The 16,652-nt window shown below is 41.5% G+C and overlaps 1 protein-coding gene across 23 annotated transcripts in view; it reads left to right on the top strand.

Moving 5' to 3' along the window:
* Positions 1-2,605: 2,605 nt before the first annotated feature.
* Positions 2,606-16,652, top strand: part of galnt7 (UDP-N-acetyl-alpha-D-galactosamine: polypeptide N-acetylgalactosaminyltransferase 7) — a 309,242-nt gene continuing 295,195 nt past the window's right edge. For 7 of the 23 annotated variants that reach the window (XM_068650738.1, XM_068650732.1, XM_068650730.1 and 4 more), the window contains exon 1: positions 2,611-2,931. In XM_068650738.1, coding sequence (XP_068506839.1) covers positions 2,788-2,931 — 144 coding nt within the window. In that variant the 5' untranslated portion in view covers positions 2,611-2,787. Of the gene's footprint in view, positions 2,932-16,652 lie in introns of all 23 variants that reach the window. The other 16 variants (XM_068650746.1, XM_068650741.1, XM_068650739.1 and 13 more) reach the window with 8 other exon arrangements.

Here is a 16,652-nt window from a genome sequence, read left to right as displayed (position 1 = left end):
CAAACTCCAGCGCTTTTTTAGGCCTATCCAGGGATGGATGTAAAACCCTCCCAAACAGCTTTGGAAAAACGGACAAAAGAAAAAATCTACGCCCTCCTTCAATTAAGAAAAAGAAGCTCTGTTTTTCTTAGCCCGTTTCTTCCACTGGGACTTGAACCCAAGCTATTCTTTGGCTTGGAAAAACATACAAAGAAAAATCTACGCCCTTCTTTGATTAACAAAAAAGAAGCTCCGTGTTTCTTAGCACGTTCCTTCCACTGGGACTCTAACCCAAGCCAGATCCCTCAGCTCGGAAAAACAGACAAAGAAGAGTCTACACACCTCTTCGATGAACGAAAAAGAAGCTCTGCCTTTCTTAGCCTGTTTCTTCCACTGGGACTTGAATCCAAGCTGGCTCCCGTGCACCTCTATGTGTTACGCGTTTAACAACACAACACAACTTCAGGCCTTTAACTTACTTGTCCCCTGGTTCGTTGCACTGCCGGGTCCCGTCAATCCACCTCTGTCAGACGAAGGCAGACCTAAGATGCTGGCCCAGCGAAGAATTCTCTTCCCAGGACTTTCTCCTCCAGGTCCTCTTAATGGACGCTGGCTTGTCGACAATGCAGCACGTCCTCCTTCGCCGGTCAGATGGTGGGTATGAGGATCCCGGGTTTCGGCACCAAAATGTTAGAGATTTGCTCACTCCAACTTATTTTGCAAGAACCACACTGGAGACAGGCAAGTTCTTTTAAACACCTGCAGGTGGAGAGTTCACTCGCTACAGGAATGAAGTCTGAAAAGTCTCCTTCCTGCAAGGGCATATTTATTAGGAGGAACAGAGTGGGGGTGAGAGTGGGGGTCAGAGTAGACAAATGGCCGAAGCCCCTGGCTGATCAAAGCACAGCAGGGGGTCCTTCACGATGTTGTGTGAACAAAACAACTTTGATTGTTTCCTCTGCAGCTAGTCAATCAGTTCAAAAGATCTTAGCCCTTTGTTCTACTACTTTTGTTAAGACAGGACAGGCAAGTTTAATTATTACAGGTTACATTCCAACATAATCATAGGATCAAACTAACCTGAAAACCCTAACAAGTATACTCCTCTATGTCCGTCTGATTGTTGCAAGTGGCTGCCTGCTTAAACATTCAGTTGTGTCAAAGCAGTCCCGAAGCGCATCAGAGGCACCCTCAGGCCACACCCTTACACGCTTGCGAACCGGCCCGGATGCTTTCACTCTTTGTCTGTATGCCGGCATAAGCATAACAGTGATATGGTCAGAAAGCCCAATATGGGGGAGGGGGGTAGCTTTGAAAGCTCCTTCATGTGTAGTGTAGACCAGGTCCAGGAAGCTGTCACCACGTGTTGGAAAATCAACAAGCTGGTGAAGCCTCGGAAAAACAGACTTTAGGTTAGCATGATTAAAATCCCCAGCGAAGATGGTGAAACCGTCAGGGTGCGCCGTCTGTTGTTCACTGACAGCCTATTACAGTTCACTAAGATCCGCAATCCTGTCGCTTTCAATGTTGGAATAAAAATTTAAAAAAATGTCAATCAAATGCCAATCCGTAAATCAGATGTTTGGTGCATCCTGAGTCAAGGCTTTCCTCTGTTCACTTGTTTTATTGGTTAACAATAAAAATGTCTAATACTTTTAATACTAACCACGTATAAATTCTGGGTTTGAGCTTGATTAACTGATAACTAATTTTTTCCATTGATGAAGCAAAATTAGTCAACCATACGGTTTAACATTTTGGGAAATGCCTCAGGCCCTGAGGCTCAGGGCTTCCCTCTGTGTCCATTAGATATTTTTGGTTTCCTTTTTTGTTAGGAATGAATGTATTTCAGAAGCTTATTTTTTAACCTTCAAAATATGTCCAACTTTGACTACAATTCTGAATTTGCACAAGTCAAGGGAAATCTGCATGTTGCCCATTTGCTCCGCACTTTGTTTTTGGAGTAGTTTTCTGTTGCGCATTATCTGTCCACTTTGTGCTTTCATTCACTTTTCAAATTCGTGGCCAAGATGCTTACGTGACTGTTTCTTATCAGTGCCTTCCCTGCTGCATCATGTGATGCAATGTTACTACAGAGGTACAGTACCTGCTCTGTCGTCACATTTTCTTGTACAGAGCTCTATGTAAAATGTGTTATCATGGCATAGTGCTGAGATTTTACCATATTCTTTACTGTTGCTCATCTGGATCCCTTTTTGGTGTTTCTGTGTCTGCTAGCTTTAATTGATTATTTGAGATGTTTTCTAATTGATTTGAAAGTTTAAAAAACAAAACAAGATGTCTTGTCCCGCCAGAAATGACGCCACGTCGTCGCCATATTGTTCGTTGAAGGACGCTGCCTATTGATTTGTACAGATAGTCCACTAAATTCGCCACGGCTTATGCGGTCCACGGAGGAAGAGCGTCAGGGCTACGAAGGACCCAACTTTGGAACCGGATGTAGCCTGCGAATTTGGACTAAGCTATCATCGGCATAAGTCTATGACGTAGCACGCTGTGTCCTAAATGTGCAAGTTCACACGCTTGTAACCTACGCTCTTGCATCCTGTACACTTCGACGTGATATACACTTCGACGTGATGTACACTTCGACGTTATGTACACTTCAATGAGAATCCTCGGTTATAGTGGAGGTGTTTGAATGGAGCCTAAGATGTAAACAAAAGGGCGGGTATCGCAGATGGAGAATCTTACAACGTAAAAAATGAAACTTGGCCAGTAGCTTCCTGTCCTGCAGAGACAACGTTGTTATGCATCGTCAAACCTTGTGTTGAAGTGTTCGTTTCTATGCTTTTAGGAAGGTATTCCAAAATGAGATTTAAAGTAGGATTTTTCTTACGGGGTTTATTTGTCATTGTTACGTTTCTCGTATTAGCGGTGTTGTGGTCTTCATTAACCAAATTGAGCACAGGGACTCACTTTGGAGAAAGGGTAAGTAAATGAATAGACGCTCAAATCCCTTCATCCGGAACTCCATCTCTCAGTAATTCCTAAATAAATACAGGTCCAAACCGTCAAAGTGCATCTTGGTCGCGATTTACAGAATTCATATTTCCCATGTAGCACTATAGCGAGTAGAGGGCGCCAATTGTAATTTATTATGTGTCAGTTATTTCTCGGTGTGGAAGTTTACGAATAATCCCGATGTGACGTCAGTGGCAAACGTGAAACCACGTAATAAATGATCAAACTATATCACCTCCCCAACAATAAGCTAGAGGAGTATTCAGTCCATCTTTAGGATGGACTGGATATTCCTTATCTGGTGTCTGGTGTCAAACTCAAGGCCCGGGGGCCAGATGCGGCCCGCCACATCATTTTATGTGGCCCGCGAAGACTAATTGTGCATCAAATTTGTGTCATTACTAGAATTGCAAATTGTCTTCACTTTTAACAATATATATTTTTAAAATATTTGACCAGTTTTTACTTGTCTGATTTGAAAACGAGTTATTTGTCAGTTTGTTTTGTAGCATTTACTGTATATAATATGAGGTGCTCATACATTTATTTGGGTTGACAGTCATAAAGGCCTTCCAAAAGAAGCTATGACTACAATGCGGCCTGCGAAAAAAATGAGTTTGACACCCCTGCTCTAAATCAAAGCACACCAAAAGTTTTGAGATGTTACACAATTTGTTTCGTACTGTGTGTTGTTATTATTGATAGGGCATCAGCTGGGTTGGCGTGTTTAGATTAGGTATTTAAACATACAATGAAAAGGTAAAAATAGCAAATTTTGGTCTCTAAGCAAGTTTAGACTCCTGTGTTTTGTGATCAGACACTTGTTCAAAACTAAACACTTTACCCCGTTAAATAACTACAAAATGGTTATGATGAAACATAGGGTGTATTCAGACCAGGAAAGTCCTTTAGCCCGCTTGTTTGGTCCGGACCAATAGCGGGCTTAATTTTTTTCGTTTGGTGCGTTTGCTATTCAGACTGTACATTTTGCAAGTGAAGTATACACATCCACACTTGTGACGATCTGTGTGCCCATTAGACAGCAATGACCAGGGTGGCACACATAGCACGGACCCGGAAATGGAGGAAAACGTGCAAGTCCTACGCGTTGTGTTCTGCTCTGCATATTTGTGATATTGGTTCGGATCTAAGCTGTTTGTATTCACACCTGAAGGAACCGCACTATAGTTCGTTTGGAAGCGAACTCAGACCACTTGAAAAAGTGTTTCTTTAATCCGCACCAGGATTCATTTGCGTGTATTCACACCTGTACAAAAGGTCTGGACCAGCGTTACAATCGAACCCTGGTCTGTTTAAAGTGGACCAAACAGTCAGGTCTGAATACACCCTATGTCTCCCTGTTGCAACACACCAGTTCAATGCAAATTCAATGAGAACTGCTTCCATAGGGGTGGGTGCGATGGGGGTGGGGTGGTGCGGGGTGATTCGGTGTGGGGATGTCCCACTCCTTATCCAATTTGAAAATCAACATTTTTCGTTACCTATAACAAAGTTTTTAATTAGTTTTACTTCTTCTTTCACGTGTACAGTAAAGAAGACAAAAATGCATTTATCTTCATCATCATTACTGCAATAAACCTTATTCTAATTCTGATCAATTGTCATTTTCTAGAGCTTTAAGAGTCTCCTGTGACTTGACTCTTTTCCTAATTGTATTGTTGTTCTCCTGTTGTTCATAGTCAGTATTAAAAGTGGTAAATGTTGGCAAGTGATCGCTGATATCAGTGACTATAATTCCACTAACAGAATCTCATTAGCTGCATCATTTTTATCTATATACAGATATGTATATCTATCTATATACAGTCTATATACGTAAATGTCAATGTGGCACTTCCAGTTGTTATTCTGGTAGGTCTTGTAATTTTAGGCTACAATTTTATGCAATACATGGTGTTAAAAAAAAAAAAAAAAAAATCATTGGTGGGTTTATATTATTTTGTATTTAACAAATCGATATTGAAATTGACACAAAAATACACTTCTCTGAGATGAGTGAAAAAGTGGAGTCTATCCAGTTGCTAAAGGTCTCAAGGCTTGAGTCAGGAGCTCAATAGTACATAGATAATAATATTTTTCTTTTTTTCATAAGAAATTTCAATTGAAATGCACTCCAAAAATGGCTTGGTGGTGCACGGGTTAGCATGTCAGCCTCAAAGTTAGGAGGGCGTGGGTTCTATTCCACCTCCAACCTTCCCCATGTGGAGTTTCCATGTTCTCCCCGTGCCCGCGTGGGTTTTCTTGGGGCACTCCGATCTCCTGCCACATCCCAAAGACATGCTTGGTAGGCCGATTGAGCACTCCAAATTGACCCTAGGTGTGCGTGCGAATGGTTGTTCGTCTCTGTGTGCCCTGTGATTGGCTGGCAACAGGGTGTCCCCCGCCCACTGCCCGATGACTGCTGGGATAGGCCCCAGTAATCCCACATTTATCGCGGTTAATTGGTTCCAAAAACCACCCGCGACAAGTAAAATCCGCGAAGTAGGGTCACCCGCTCATCTGTACATATTTTGTGTCTCAATAAATGTATATGAAACCATTTAAGTGCATATTTTATTACTAGAACATTAAATAATAGTTTCAAACATGTAAATAATGCATTAATAGTATAAATAACATGCAGATTTTTTTTTATAAATATTGAAAATATAAATATTATACGTGTGTGCGTGTAAGATGTTAACAAAGAGTACTGGGCAGGCTAACGAGTTAGTGGAAAGATGCTAATTTGCGATCATGCTAACACGCGAAAACAGACCTCTAAAGACAGACCTCTAAAGGAATGTAAGCCAACATTTGGAGCAATACTACATTGTCCTAAAGGTTAGACATATGTGATCGTTCATTTCTCTTGTTAGCAGACCCACTTACATCGTCAATGACTACTGTACCACTGTAACATGTAGTATGTACATGAATGTGAACAAGGAAGTGGTATCGCCCGAAAACGGCTTTCAAAATAAAGCACCCTACCTCAAATTAAAACACGACTGAGTAACATAACATGAAGAATTCTTAACACATACTGTAAATATGTTTTTAGAACAGCTTTTATTATTATAATTTTTTTGTAACAAGGTACAAGTGTACATACTGTAAATATGTTTTTAGAACTATTATTATAACAATTTTTCTGTAACAAGGTACAACACTAAATATGTTTTTAGAACTCTTATTATGGGCACTCCATGCCTTCTGCTGGCACGTGGGCAACTTTTGTGCCATAATTCCCCAAATTAGAAGTTTTATTTTTAATTTTTTTTTTAATTTTGAAAAAAAATCTGCGATGTAGTGAAACCGCAATAAACGAACCGCGATGTAGCGAGGGATTACTGTGTATATATATATACACACAGGACGTCACATGTGTGGAGCTTAGAGCAAAGTCCTGTGTTGGTGCGCGCATTGCTTTTAGAAAAGTCAAGTCAAAGTCTGCTTTATTTTCAATTTCTTCACATGTCAAGACACACAAAGAGAATTACGTTTCCCCAATCCCACGGTGACAAGACATATTACACAATATACATACAAGTAAACAGCACAAAAACTAAAAACAAGAAGGCACAAACAATGAACAAATAAGAGCGATGAATAAATAATAAATAAACAAATAACATAAATGGAGCAAGTGTGCATACAGCAGACAGTCAGAATATAGCGCAAAAGTACAGGACGTTATGCAGCCGAGGGTGGAGGGAGGAGAGAGTTCAGGATCCTAACAGCCTGGAGTATGAAGCTGTTGGTGAGTTTGGAGGTGCGGGAGCGCAGGCTTCTGTAAAGTCACGTGACCGAAACAGCAGCAGTATCGCCTGTCAAAGAAGTGTGCCAAACCTCTGTTAAAGAAAGCACATCTGTCAACAGGATGCATCTGCCAAAAAAATATCTGATCTTTCGCGGTTGATCCTCAAAGTCATCAAGAATTATGGAGCAGCCCCAAGTCAAACAAAAGGTTTCTGCAATGTGGGACCATTTTGATCTCATATAATATATACCGTAATTTCCGGACTATAAGTCGCGCTTTTTTTCATAGTTTGGGTGGGGGGGCGACTTTTACTCAGGAGCGACTTATATATGTTTTATTTCACAAATTTTTACTTGAGCATTAAGACATCACTTACTTACAAGTATAGTTGACCACTTCCCATGTTATTTTTAGTATAGTTGATCACTTCACATGCTTTTATATCTTTATCTTGAACATATTCAAAACATAAAAAATAGAGAAAACATCAAATAAAGCAATTAACACTTTAAAGCACCATATCCAAGTCCACTGTCTGCTGTATGTACACTTGCTCTATTTTTGCTCCTCTTATATTTATTATTATTATTTATTATTATTTGGCCCGTTCTCAGCTCTTTGTTTGTGTTTGTCACGTTAGCATACCTATCGTTTAGCCTGTTGTTGCTATTTAATGAATTGGAGTGACACCGATGGTTTTATAAACATGTTATTCATGTAATAGTTGTCCTTAATCACTCTATATGTTACGTCAGGCCCGTTCTCAGCTCTTTGTTTGTATTTGTCAAGTTAGCATACCTATCGTTTAGCCTGTTGTTGCTATTGTTTAGCTTGTTGTTGCTCGTTCATGACTGTTTTTGGTGTGGGATTTTGTCAAATAAATTGCCCCCAAAATGCGACTTATACTCCGGAGCGACTTATATATGTTTTTTTCACTTTTTGGGGCATTTTATGGCTGGAGCGACTTATAGTCCGGAAAATACGGTATGATATACCGGACTGTCTCAGAAAACTAGAATGTTGTGATAAAGTTCTTTATTTTCTGTAATGCAATTAAAAAAACAAAAATGTCATACATTGTGGATTAATTACAATCCAACTTAAATATTGCAAGCCTTTTATTATTTTAATGTTGCTGATTATGGCATACAGCTAAGAAAACTCAAATATCCTATCTCAAAATATTACAATATCATGAAAAAAGTATACTAGTAGGGTATTCAACGAATCACTTGTCATACATTGTGGATTCATTACAAATCAACTGAAATATTGCAAGCCTTTTATTATTTTAATATTGCTGAGTATGGTTTACAGCTTAAGCAAACTCAAAAATCTTATCACAAAAAATCAGAATATTTCCTCAGACCAAGTATGTCTCAGAAAATTAGAATATTGTGATAAAGTTCTTTATCTTCTGTAATGCAATTAAACAAAAATGTCATACATTCTGGATTCATTACAAATCAAATGAAATATTGCAAGCCTTTTATTATTTTAATATTGCTGAGTATGGCTTACAGCGTAAGAAAACTAAAAAATCCTATCTCAAAAAATTTGAATACCGTAATTTCCGGACTATAAGTCGCGCTTTTTTTCATAGTTTGGGTGGGGGGGCGACTTATACTCAGGAGCGACTTATATATGTTTTATTTCACAAATTTTTACTTGCGCATTAAGACATCACTTACTTACAAGTATAGTTGACCACTTCCCATGTTATTTTTAGTATAGTTGATCACTTCACATGCTTTTATATCTTTATCTTGAACATATTCAAAACATAAAATATAGAGAAAACATCAAATAAAGCAATTAACACTTTAAAGCACCATATCCAAGTCCACTGTCTGCTGTATGTACACTTGCTCTATTTTTGCTCCTCTTATATTTATTATTATTATTTATTATTATTTGACCCGTTCTCAGCTCTTTGTTTGTGTTTGTCACGTTAGCATACCTATCGTTTAGCCTGTTGTTGCTATTTAATGAATTGGAGTGACACCGATGGTTTTATAAACATGTTATTCATGTAATAGTTGTCCTTAATCACTCTATATGTTACGTCAGGCCCGTTCTCAGCTCTTTGTTTGTATTTGTCACGTTAGCATACCTATCGTTTAGCCTGTTGTTGCTATTGTTTAGCCTGTTGTTGCTCGTTCATGACTGTTTTTGGTGTGGGATTTTGTCGAATAAATTGCCCCCCAAAATGCGACTTATACTCCGGAGCGACTTATATATGTTTTTTTCACTTTTTGGGGCATTTTATGGCTGGTGCGACTTATACTCCGGAGCGACTTATAGTCCGGAAAATACGGTATTTCCTCAGACCAAGTAAAAAAAAAGATTTATAACAGCAAAACAAAATCAAACATTTGAAAATGTCCATTAATGCACTCAGTACTTGGTTGGGAATCCTTTTGCACAGATTACTGCATCAATGCGGCGTGGCATGGAGGCAATCAGCCTGTGGCATTGCTGAGGTGTTATGTATGCCCAGGATGCTTCAATAGCGGCCTTTAGCTCATTTGCATTATTGGGTCTGGTGTCTTTCAGCTTCTTCTTCACAATACCCCACAAATTCTCGATGGGGTTCAGGTCAGGGGAATTGGCAGGCCAATCGAGGACAGTAATGCCATGATCAGTACACCATTTACTGGTGGTTTTGGACGTGTGGGCAGATCATGCTGGAAAATGAAATCATCATCTCCATAGAGCTTTTCAGCAGACGGAAGCATGTAGTGCTCTAAAATCTCTTGATACACAGCTGCGTTTACTCTGGACTTGATGAAACACAGTGGACCAACGACAGCAGCTGAAATGGCTCCCCAAACCATCGCTGACTGTGGGAACTTCACACTGGATTTCAAGCAACTTGGAGTTTGCTCCTCTTCAGCCTTTCTCCAGACTCTGGCGCCTTGACTTCCAAATGAAATACAAAACTTGCTTTCGTCTGAAAAGAGGACTTTGGACCACTCTGCAATATATATATATATCAAGTGACGTCAGTGGCGCGGCCCCGCGGTTGTTTACATAAAGGACAAAGATTCGATCACGGAAGGACAAAGATTCGATCACGGGATGACAAAGATGACGATGGGCCCCACGTACTACCGGCATCATTAGCGGCTTTGTAAGTGACACGGAGGACGAAGAGTTTAAAGGATTTAATGATTTGGAGTGACACAGAAGGTTTGAAAAACTATTATGGCTTTTACACACGCCCGGTCCTACTCTACGGAGCTCTCTTTCAGCTCCGTGGATGGAAGTCGGGGCCGGCGCTCGGCCGGGTGTCTGTCCGGGTACGGTGGATGGGGCTTGGACATGGCTTTTACGCACGCCCGGTCCCACTCTACGGCTCATTCACCTCCGTGGATGGAAGTCGGGGGCCGGCGCTCGGCCGGGTGGCTATCCGGGGATGGTGGATGGGGCTCGGACATGGCTTTTACGCACGCCCGGTCCTATTCTATGGAGCTCTCTTCCACCTTTCTGGCTGGAAGTGCCACCTCCGGGGATGGAAGTCAACGCCGCCACACGCCTGGAAGTCCACGCTGGTGCTTGGGCCCGTGTGGTGGTGAACTATTAATGTTATAGTTATTTGATATATTTTATTTCCTGTAGCAACTTGTATATGTTTTTATTGTTACAGTTCAGTAGTTGTTGGCTCGTTGAACTTTTCTTTTGTTAAATAAAGAGACGCTCACCAAACCCACGTCTTTCCTTGTACTTTGTTAACGCTACAATATAGTTACGTATATACTCTATCTGTGGAATAACGACAAGGCTGACGTCAGGGCGCACGCGCGGCGTTGTTGACAAAGGACGAGGAATTTGATCGATGGATTTATTGATTTGGAGTGACACAGATGGTTTGATAATATTATTGCTTATATAATAGTTATTTGATATATAATTTATATATCGTTATATGGGCCTGTGGAATATTTTGAAGTGCAAGCGCCGTCAGCAGCGCGCACCTGCCCGGCATTGTTGACATAAAGGACGATCGATGGATTTAATGATTTGGAGTGACACAGATGGTTTGATAATATCATTGCTTATATAATAGTTATTATATGGGCCTGTTGAATATTTTGAAGTGCAACTGCCGTCAGCGGCTCGCACCCGGCCGGCATTGTTGATATAAAGGACGATCGATGGATTTAATGAATTGGAGTGACACAGATGGTTTTATAAACGTGTTAATTATGTAATAGTTATTTGAATAACTCTGAATGTTACGTCAGGCCCGTTCTCAGCTCTTCGTTTGTGTTTATGTCACATTAGCATACCTATCATTTAGCCTGTTGTTGCTTGTTCATGTCTGTTCTTGGTGTTGGATTTTGTCGAATAAATCTCCCCCAAAATGCGACTTATACTCCGGAGCGACTTATGTGTATTTTTTTTTCATGTTATTGTGCATTTTATGGCTAATGCGACCTATATTCCGAAGCGTATTTTCACGATTATTAGGCGCGGATTAAAGTCTTAGATTTTCTTCAAAATGTGTGGCACGCCCTATCATGCAGTGGTCCCTATGTGTTTTGTTGTTGTAAGGCGGACGTACTAAAGAGCGCCATGAGAACGTTAAAGGGAGAATTGTAGGTGTGGATTTGCAGTACGCCCCGCCCTGTGTGTGTGTGTGTGTGTGTGTGTGTTGTTGTAAGGCGGACGTAGGAGAGAACGCCATGAGAATGTTAAAGGGGGAAGTGTGGGTGTGGATTGTGTATAAAAGAATATATATATATATATATATATATATATATATATATATATATATACGAGTATAAAAAGGGTACATGCGTCATGCAAAACATCATTGTTATAACAACAGTGAAAATGGCAAAGAGTCACGCTTATGAAGCACAGTTCAAACTGAAGGCCATCAGCTACGCGGAGGAACATGGAAATCGAGCAGCCGCGAGATAATTTGAAATCAACGAATCGATGGTTCGCAAGTGGAGGAAGCTGGAAAACGAGCTCCGACAGGTCAAGACAACGCAGCTGTGTTTCCTACGTTGTAAGGCGAGGTGGCCCGAGTTGGAAGAAAGACTCGAGCAGTGGATCATCGAGCAAAGAACAAGTGGGAGAAGCGTTTAGACAGTCACCATTATACTAAAAGCAGTAACGCTAGCAGAAGAAATGAAAATTTAACATTTCCAAGGAGGCCCGGCTTGGTGCTTTCGTTTCATGAAACGGTGCCATTTTTCCATCCGGACCAGGACAACGTTGGTGCAGCAATTTCCAGCGGATTATAATGAAAAGCTAAATTATACTTCTTCCCACTTAAGTTATACTTCTTCCCATTTAAGTTATACTTCTTCCCACTCCTTTTCAGGCATTTGAATATAATTTATGGTTTCTTTTTTGGTTATATCGTGATTGCTACGCTTTTAGTTTGTGTGTGTGTGTGTGTGTGTGTGTGTGTGTGTGTGTGTGTGTGTGTGTGTATATACGTATATATATATATATATATATATATATATATATATATATATATATATATATATATATATAGATATATAGATATATATAGATATATATAGATATATATGTGGGCGGCTCCACCACTGGGTAGCACGTCCGCCTCACAGTTAGGAGAGTGCGGGTTCGATTCCACCTCCGGCCCTCCCTGTGTGGAGTTTGCATGTTCTCCCCGGGCCCGCGTGGGTTTTCTCCGGGCACTCCGGTTTCCTCCCACATTCCAAAAACATGCTTGGTAGGCCGATTGAAGACTCCAAATTGTCCCTAGGTGTGAGTGTGAGTGCGATTGGTTGTCTGTCTCTGTGTGCCCTGCGATTGGCTGGCAACCAGTTCAGGGTGTCCCCCGCCTACTGCCCGATGACGGCTGGGATAGGCTCCAGCACGCCCGCGACCCCCGTGGGGACTAAGCGGTTCAGAAAATGGATGGATATATATATATATGTGTGTGTGTGTGTGTATATATATATATATATATATATATATATATATATATATATATATATATATATATATATATATATATATATATAATGCGGCTCGGTGGCGCACTGGGTAGCACGTCCGCCTCACAGTTAGGAGGGTGCGGGTTCGATTCCACCTCCGGCCCTCCCTGTGCGGAGTTTGCATGTTCTCCCCGAGCCCGCGTGGGTTTTCTCCGGGCACTCCGGTTTCCTCCCACATCCCAAAAACATGCTTGGTAGGCCGATTGATCACTCCAAATTGTCCCTAGGTGTGAGTGTGAGTGCGAGTGCGAATGGTTGTTTGTCTCTGTGTGCCCTGCGATTGGCTGGCAACCGGTTCAGGGTGTCCCCCGCCTACTGCCCGATGACGGCTGGGATAGGCTCCAGCACGCCCGCGACCCCCGTGGGGACTAAGCGGTTCAGAAAATGGATGGATGGATGGATATATATATATATATATATATATATACCCTGAGACTATCAAAGAGCAGGTGCATTTATACGGAGACTTGATTACACACAGGAGCATTCTATTTATCATCATCAGTCATTTAGGACAACATTGGATCATTCAAAGATCCTCACTGAACTTCTGGAGTGAGTTTGCTGCACTGAAAGTAAAGGGGCCGAATAATATTGCACAAATCCGATGACACGACTACGAAGTCGATCATCGAGCCTAGGGTGTCCTGGTGCCAGGTGCACACATGGACACTCTTATGTTTGAACATGGTGTTCATTATTGACAATTCGTGTCGAGCACAGAAGTCCAACAATAGAACACCGCTACGGTTCAGATCGGGGGGCCATTCCTCCCAATCACGTCCTTCCAGGTCTCACTGTCATTGCCCACGTGAACATTGAAGTCATCCAGTAGAACGCTGGAGTTCCCAGAAGGAGCAATCTCCAGTACTTCCTCTAAGGACCCCAAAAAGGGTGGGTACTCTGAGCTGCTGTTCGATGCATCGGCACAAACAACAGTCAGGACTTGTCCCCTCACCCGAAGGCCCCAATGTGCAGGCGCCCAGCCATGGGGCAATAAGTAGGCCCACACCTGCTTGACGCCTCACACCGTGGGCAACTCCAGAGTGGAAGAGAGTCCAGCACCTCTCGAGAGTGCTTGTACCAGAACCCAAACTGTGTGTAGAGGCAAGTCCGACTATGTCGAGTCGGAACCTTTCTGCCTCACACACCAGCTCGGGCTCCGCTCCAGCCAGAGAGGTGACATTCCATGTCCCAAAGCTTCTGCAGCTGGAGATCGGACCGCCAAGGTTCTCGCACTTGGCCGCCGCCCAGCTCACTACGCACCCGACCCCTTTAGCCCCTCCCACGGGGGTTGAGCCAATGTGAAGGGGGACCCACGTTCCCTTTTTATGGCGAAGGCCCGGCCACCAGACGCTCGCCTTCGAGCCCCACCTCCAGGCCTGGCTCCAGAGGGGGGCCCTGGTGACCCGCGTACGGGCGAGGGAAAATTAAGTCCATGTATTGTATTTTTCATAAGGGGTCTTTTGAGCCGTGCTTCGTCTGGCCCCTCACCTAGGACCCTTTTGCCATGGATGGCCCTACCAGGAGCATGAAGCCCCAGGCAACATGGCTCCTAGGATCATAGGGACACGCAAACCCCTCCACCACGATAAGGTGACGACTCACAGAGGGGCACACAATACTACCGTATTGGCCCGAATATAAGACGATCATGTTAATAAGACGACCCCCTCTTTTTCAAGACTCAAATTTGAAAAAAGACTTTTTGACTCAAGTTTGAAAAAATACTTTTTGAACACCAAATTAAATTTTTATACAGAAAATAATTACAGTACATCTGAAACAAATGATTATAATAATATATTCGAGAGAAAAAGCATGTTATTTTGCCTCATTCAAATCATGCAAAAACTGTCTATCACATCCTAATATCTGAACATTTAAATATGTAAACTAAATTGCAATCACATTTGTAAATGAATGGCTTCTGGTTTTTGAAATGTAAATAAACCAATCTACTGTGATAAAACAAAAAAATTGCAATAACTGCATTAACCATCAAAGTGAAGTCCAACTGTAACTGCAGTCTTGAAACAAATCTGAATAAGGAAAAACATAAAATAATGCAAACTGCTACCGCTATTGTTGGGGACCCTGAGGACTGTATAGGGGGTTGGCTTGGATGGTTATGCTCTTTTCGCCCCCGTGTGTCGGTCAGAAAGCAGGAGGGAAGACGTGGTTCAGTTTTGTTTGCTTTACTGAATTACTGGCAAAAAAGTAACAGGCACTGTGGCTCATAGGGGCATACAGGCAAACTGGCAAAAGGTTATTGTGTGAAGCGTGTGAAGGGTGTTTGTCTGTGTGTGGTTCTGCAACAGACAGCAGAATTACAGCACGTAAATCAATGCTCAACTTCTGACGTCACACAACACTCGTAGACGGCCAACATTACATAATTAACTGCGTGTAACGGTTCCGCTATACTAAATAACCATAAGTCATCGAGACAACAAAATACATTTGCTGGCGACTGGTAGTCGCCGTGCCGCTGCGTAACGGCTACTTGTACGATGCGAGGCAAATTTAAAGGAGCTCGCCGGAGCTGTCAATCAAACGGTGCGCACACGAAGCAAACCGCGATCAGACAAACGGCACAACAGTGGACAGTAGTAACAATGAAATGTATATAGTCACTTTGTGTCAAGGACGCACACGATCACCGCAACATACTCAGTCGATACTTGCAACCTTTCAAGTTCAAGTTCAAGTTCAAGTTTACTTTATTGTCAAAAATTCTATGTAACAGGGTTAGCACAGAAGTTTGAAATTGCGTTTGACCAGTCTCCAATGTGCAGTTTAACTAAAAACATTTAAATAAGACATTGACATAAATCTCTTTCTTTCTCACACACACATACACACAACACACACACACACAGCTAACTTACTCATACTGAATTTACAATTCTTTCTCTGACATATTCATTCACAACATATACACAGACAATGCACACTTACACATTGCAGTCATTCAAACACTAACATGCTGATAAGACATGTGCAATACTATACAGTAAAATACTCTCTCTCACATTCACATTCACACACACGCACACACACACACACACCGCTGCGCACGAGCTCTAACAATCGCGATAAGCTGAGGTAACTCACGCGGCACTTGAGGTGTGGTGACGTAACTTCGCTTTAAAGATATCTGGCGCCATCCAATGTTGTGAATGGTTATGATGTCTAGACCCTGAATGTAAGACGACCCCCACTTTTTCAGTCTTATTTCAATGCAAAAAACATCGTCCTATATTCGGGCCAATACGGTAATATTGAGTAAATATGGGATAAATTATATGCAACTACTTCAACAGATATGTCTTTCCTATAACACTTGAAGACAGTCTCGATCAACAACTATCTATAGATAAAAGCTACAGTTAACCTAAAGAGAAAGAAGCTCTTTTGAACTAAACAGTGAACTAGTGAGATAAGAAAGGAAGGGAGGAAAAGCAAGGTATTTCAACTCGTAAATTATGAGGCCCTTGGTCAGGCTGACCATCCAATTATTCCAACACTGTACACAGTACATCAAAATTTGAGCGCTACTCCCTTGGTGCAAAAAGCAAATTAAATAAAAGAGCATTCAGAACACAAGATAAAATGTAAAAAATATACAAAATATATTGAAAAGGCAGTAGTATGTACAGGCAGTAGTATGTGTAAGATATGTACAAAATTGGAGTGATATGGGGAAACTCTGTTATTGCACAGGAAACCAGAATATTGCACGAGGCCAGTCTAATTGCACATATAGATTCATTTGTTTATTGCACTGATCAATATAATCAGTACCGTATTTTTTGGACTAAAAGTCGCTCCGGAATATAGGTTGCATTAGCCATAAAATGCACAATAATGTGAAAAAAAACATGTATGTCGCTACCGAGTATAAATCGCATTTTGGGGGAAATTTATTCGACAAA

This window comes from Syngnathus scovelli, chromosome 5, assembly GCF_024217435.2.
Source record: "Syngnathus scovelli strain Florida chromosome 5, RoL_Ssco_1.2, whole genome shotgun sequence".
Lineage (NCBI taxonomy): Eukaryota > Metazoa > Chordata > Actinopteri > Syngnathiformes > Syngnathidae > Syngnathus > Syngnathus scovelli.
This window is presented reverse-complemented; position numbering and strand designations above follow the sequence as displayed.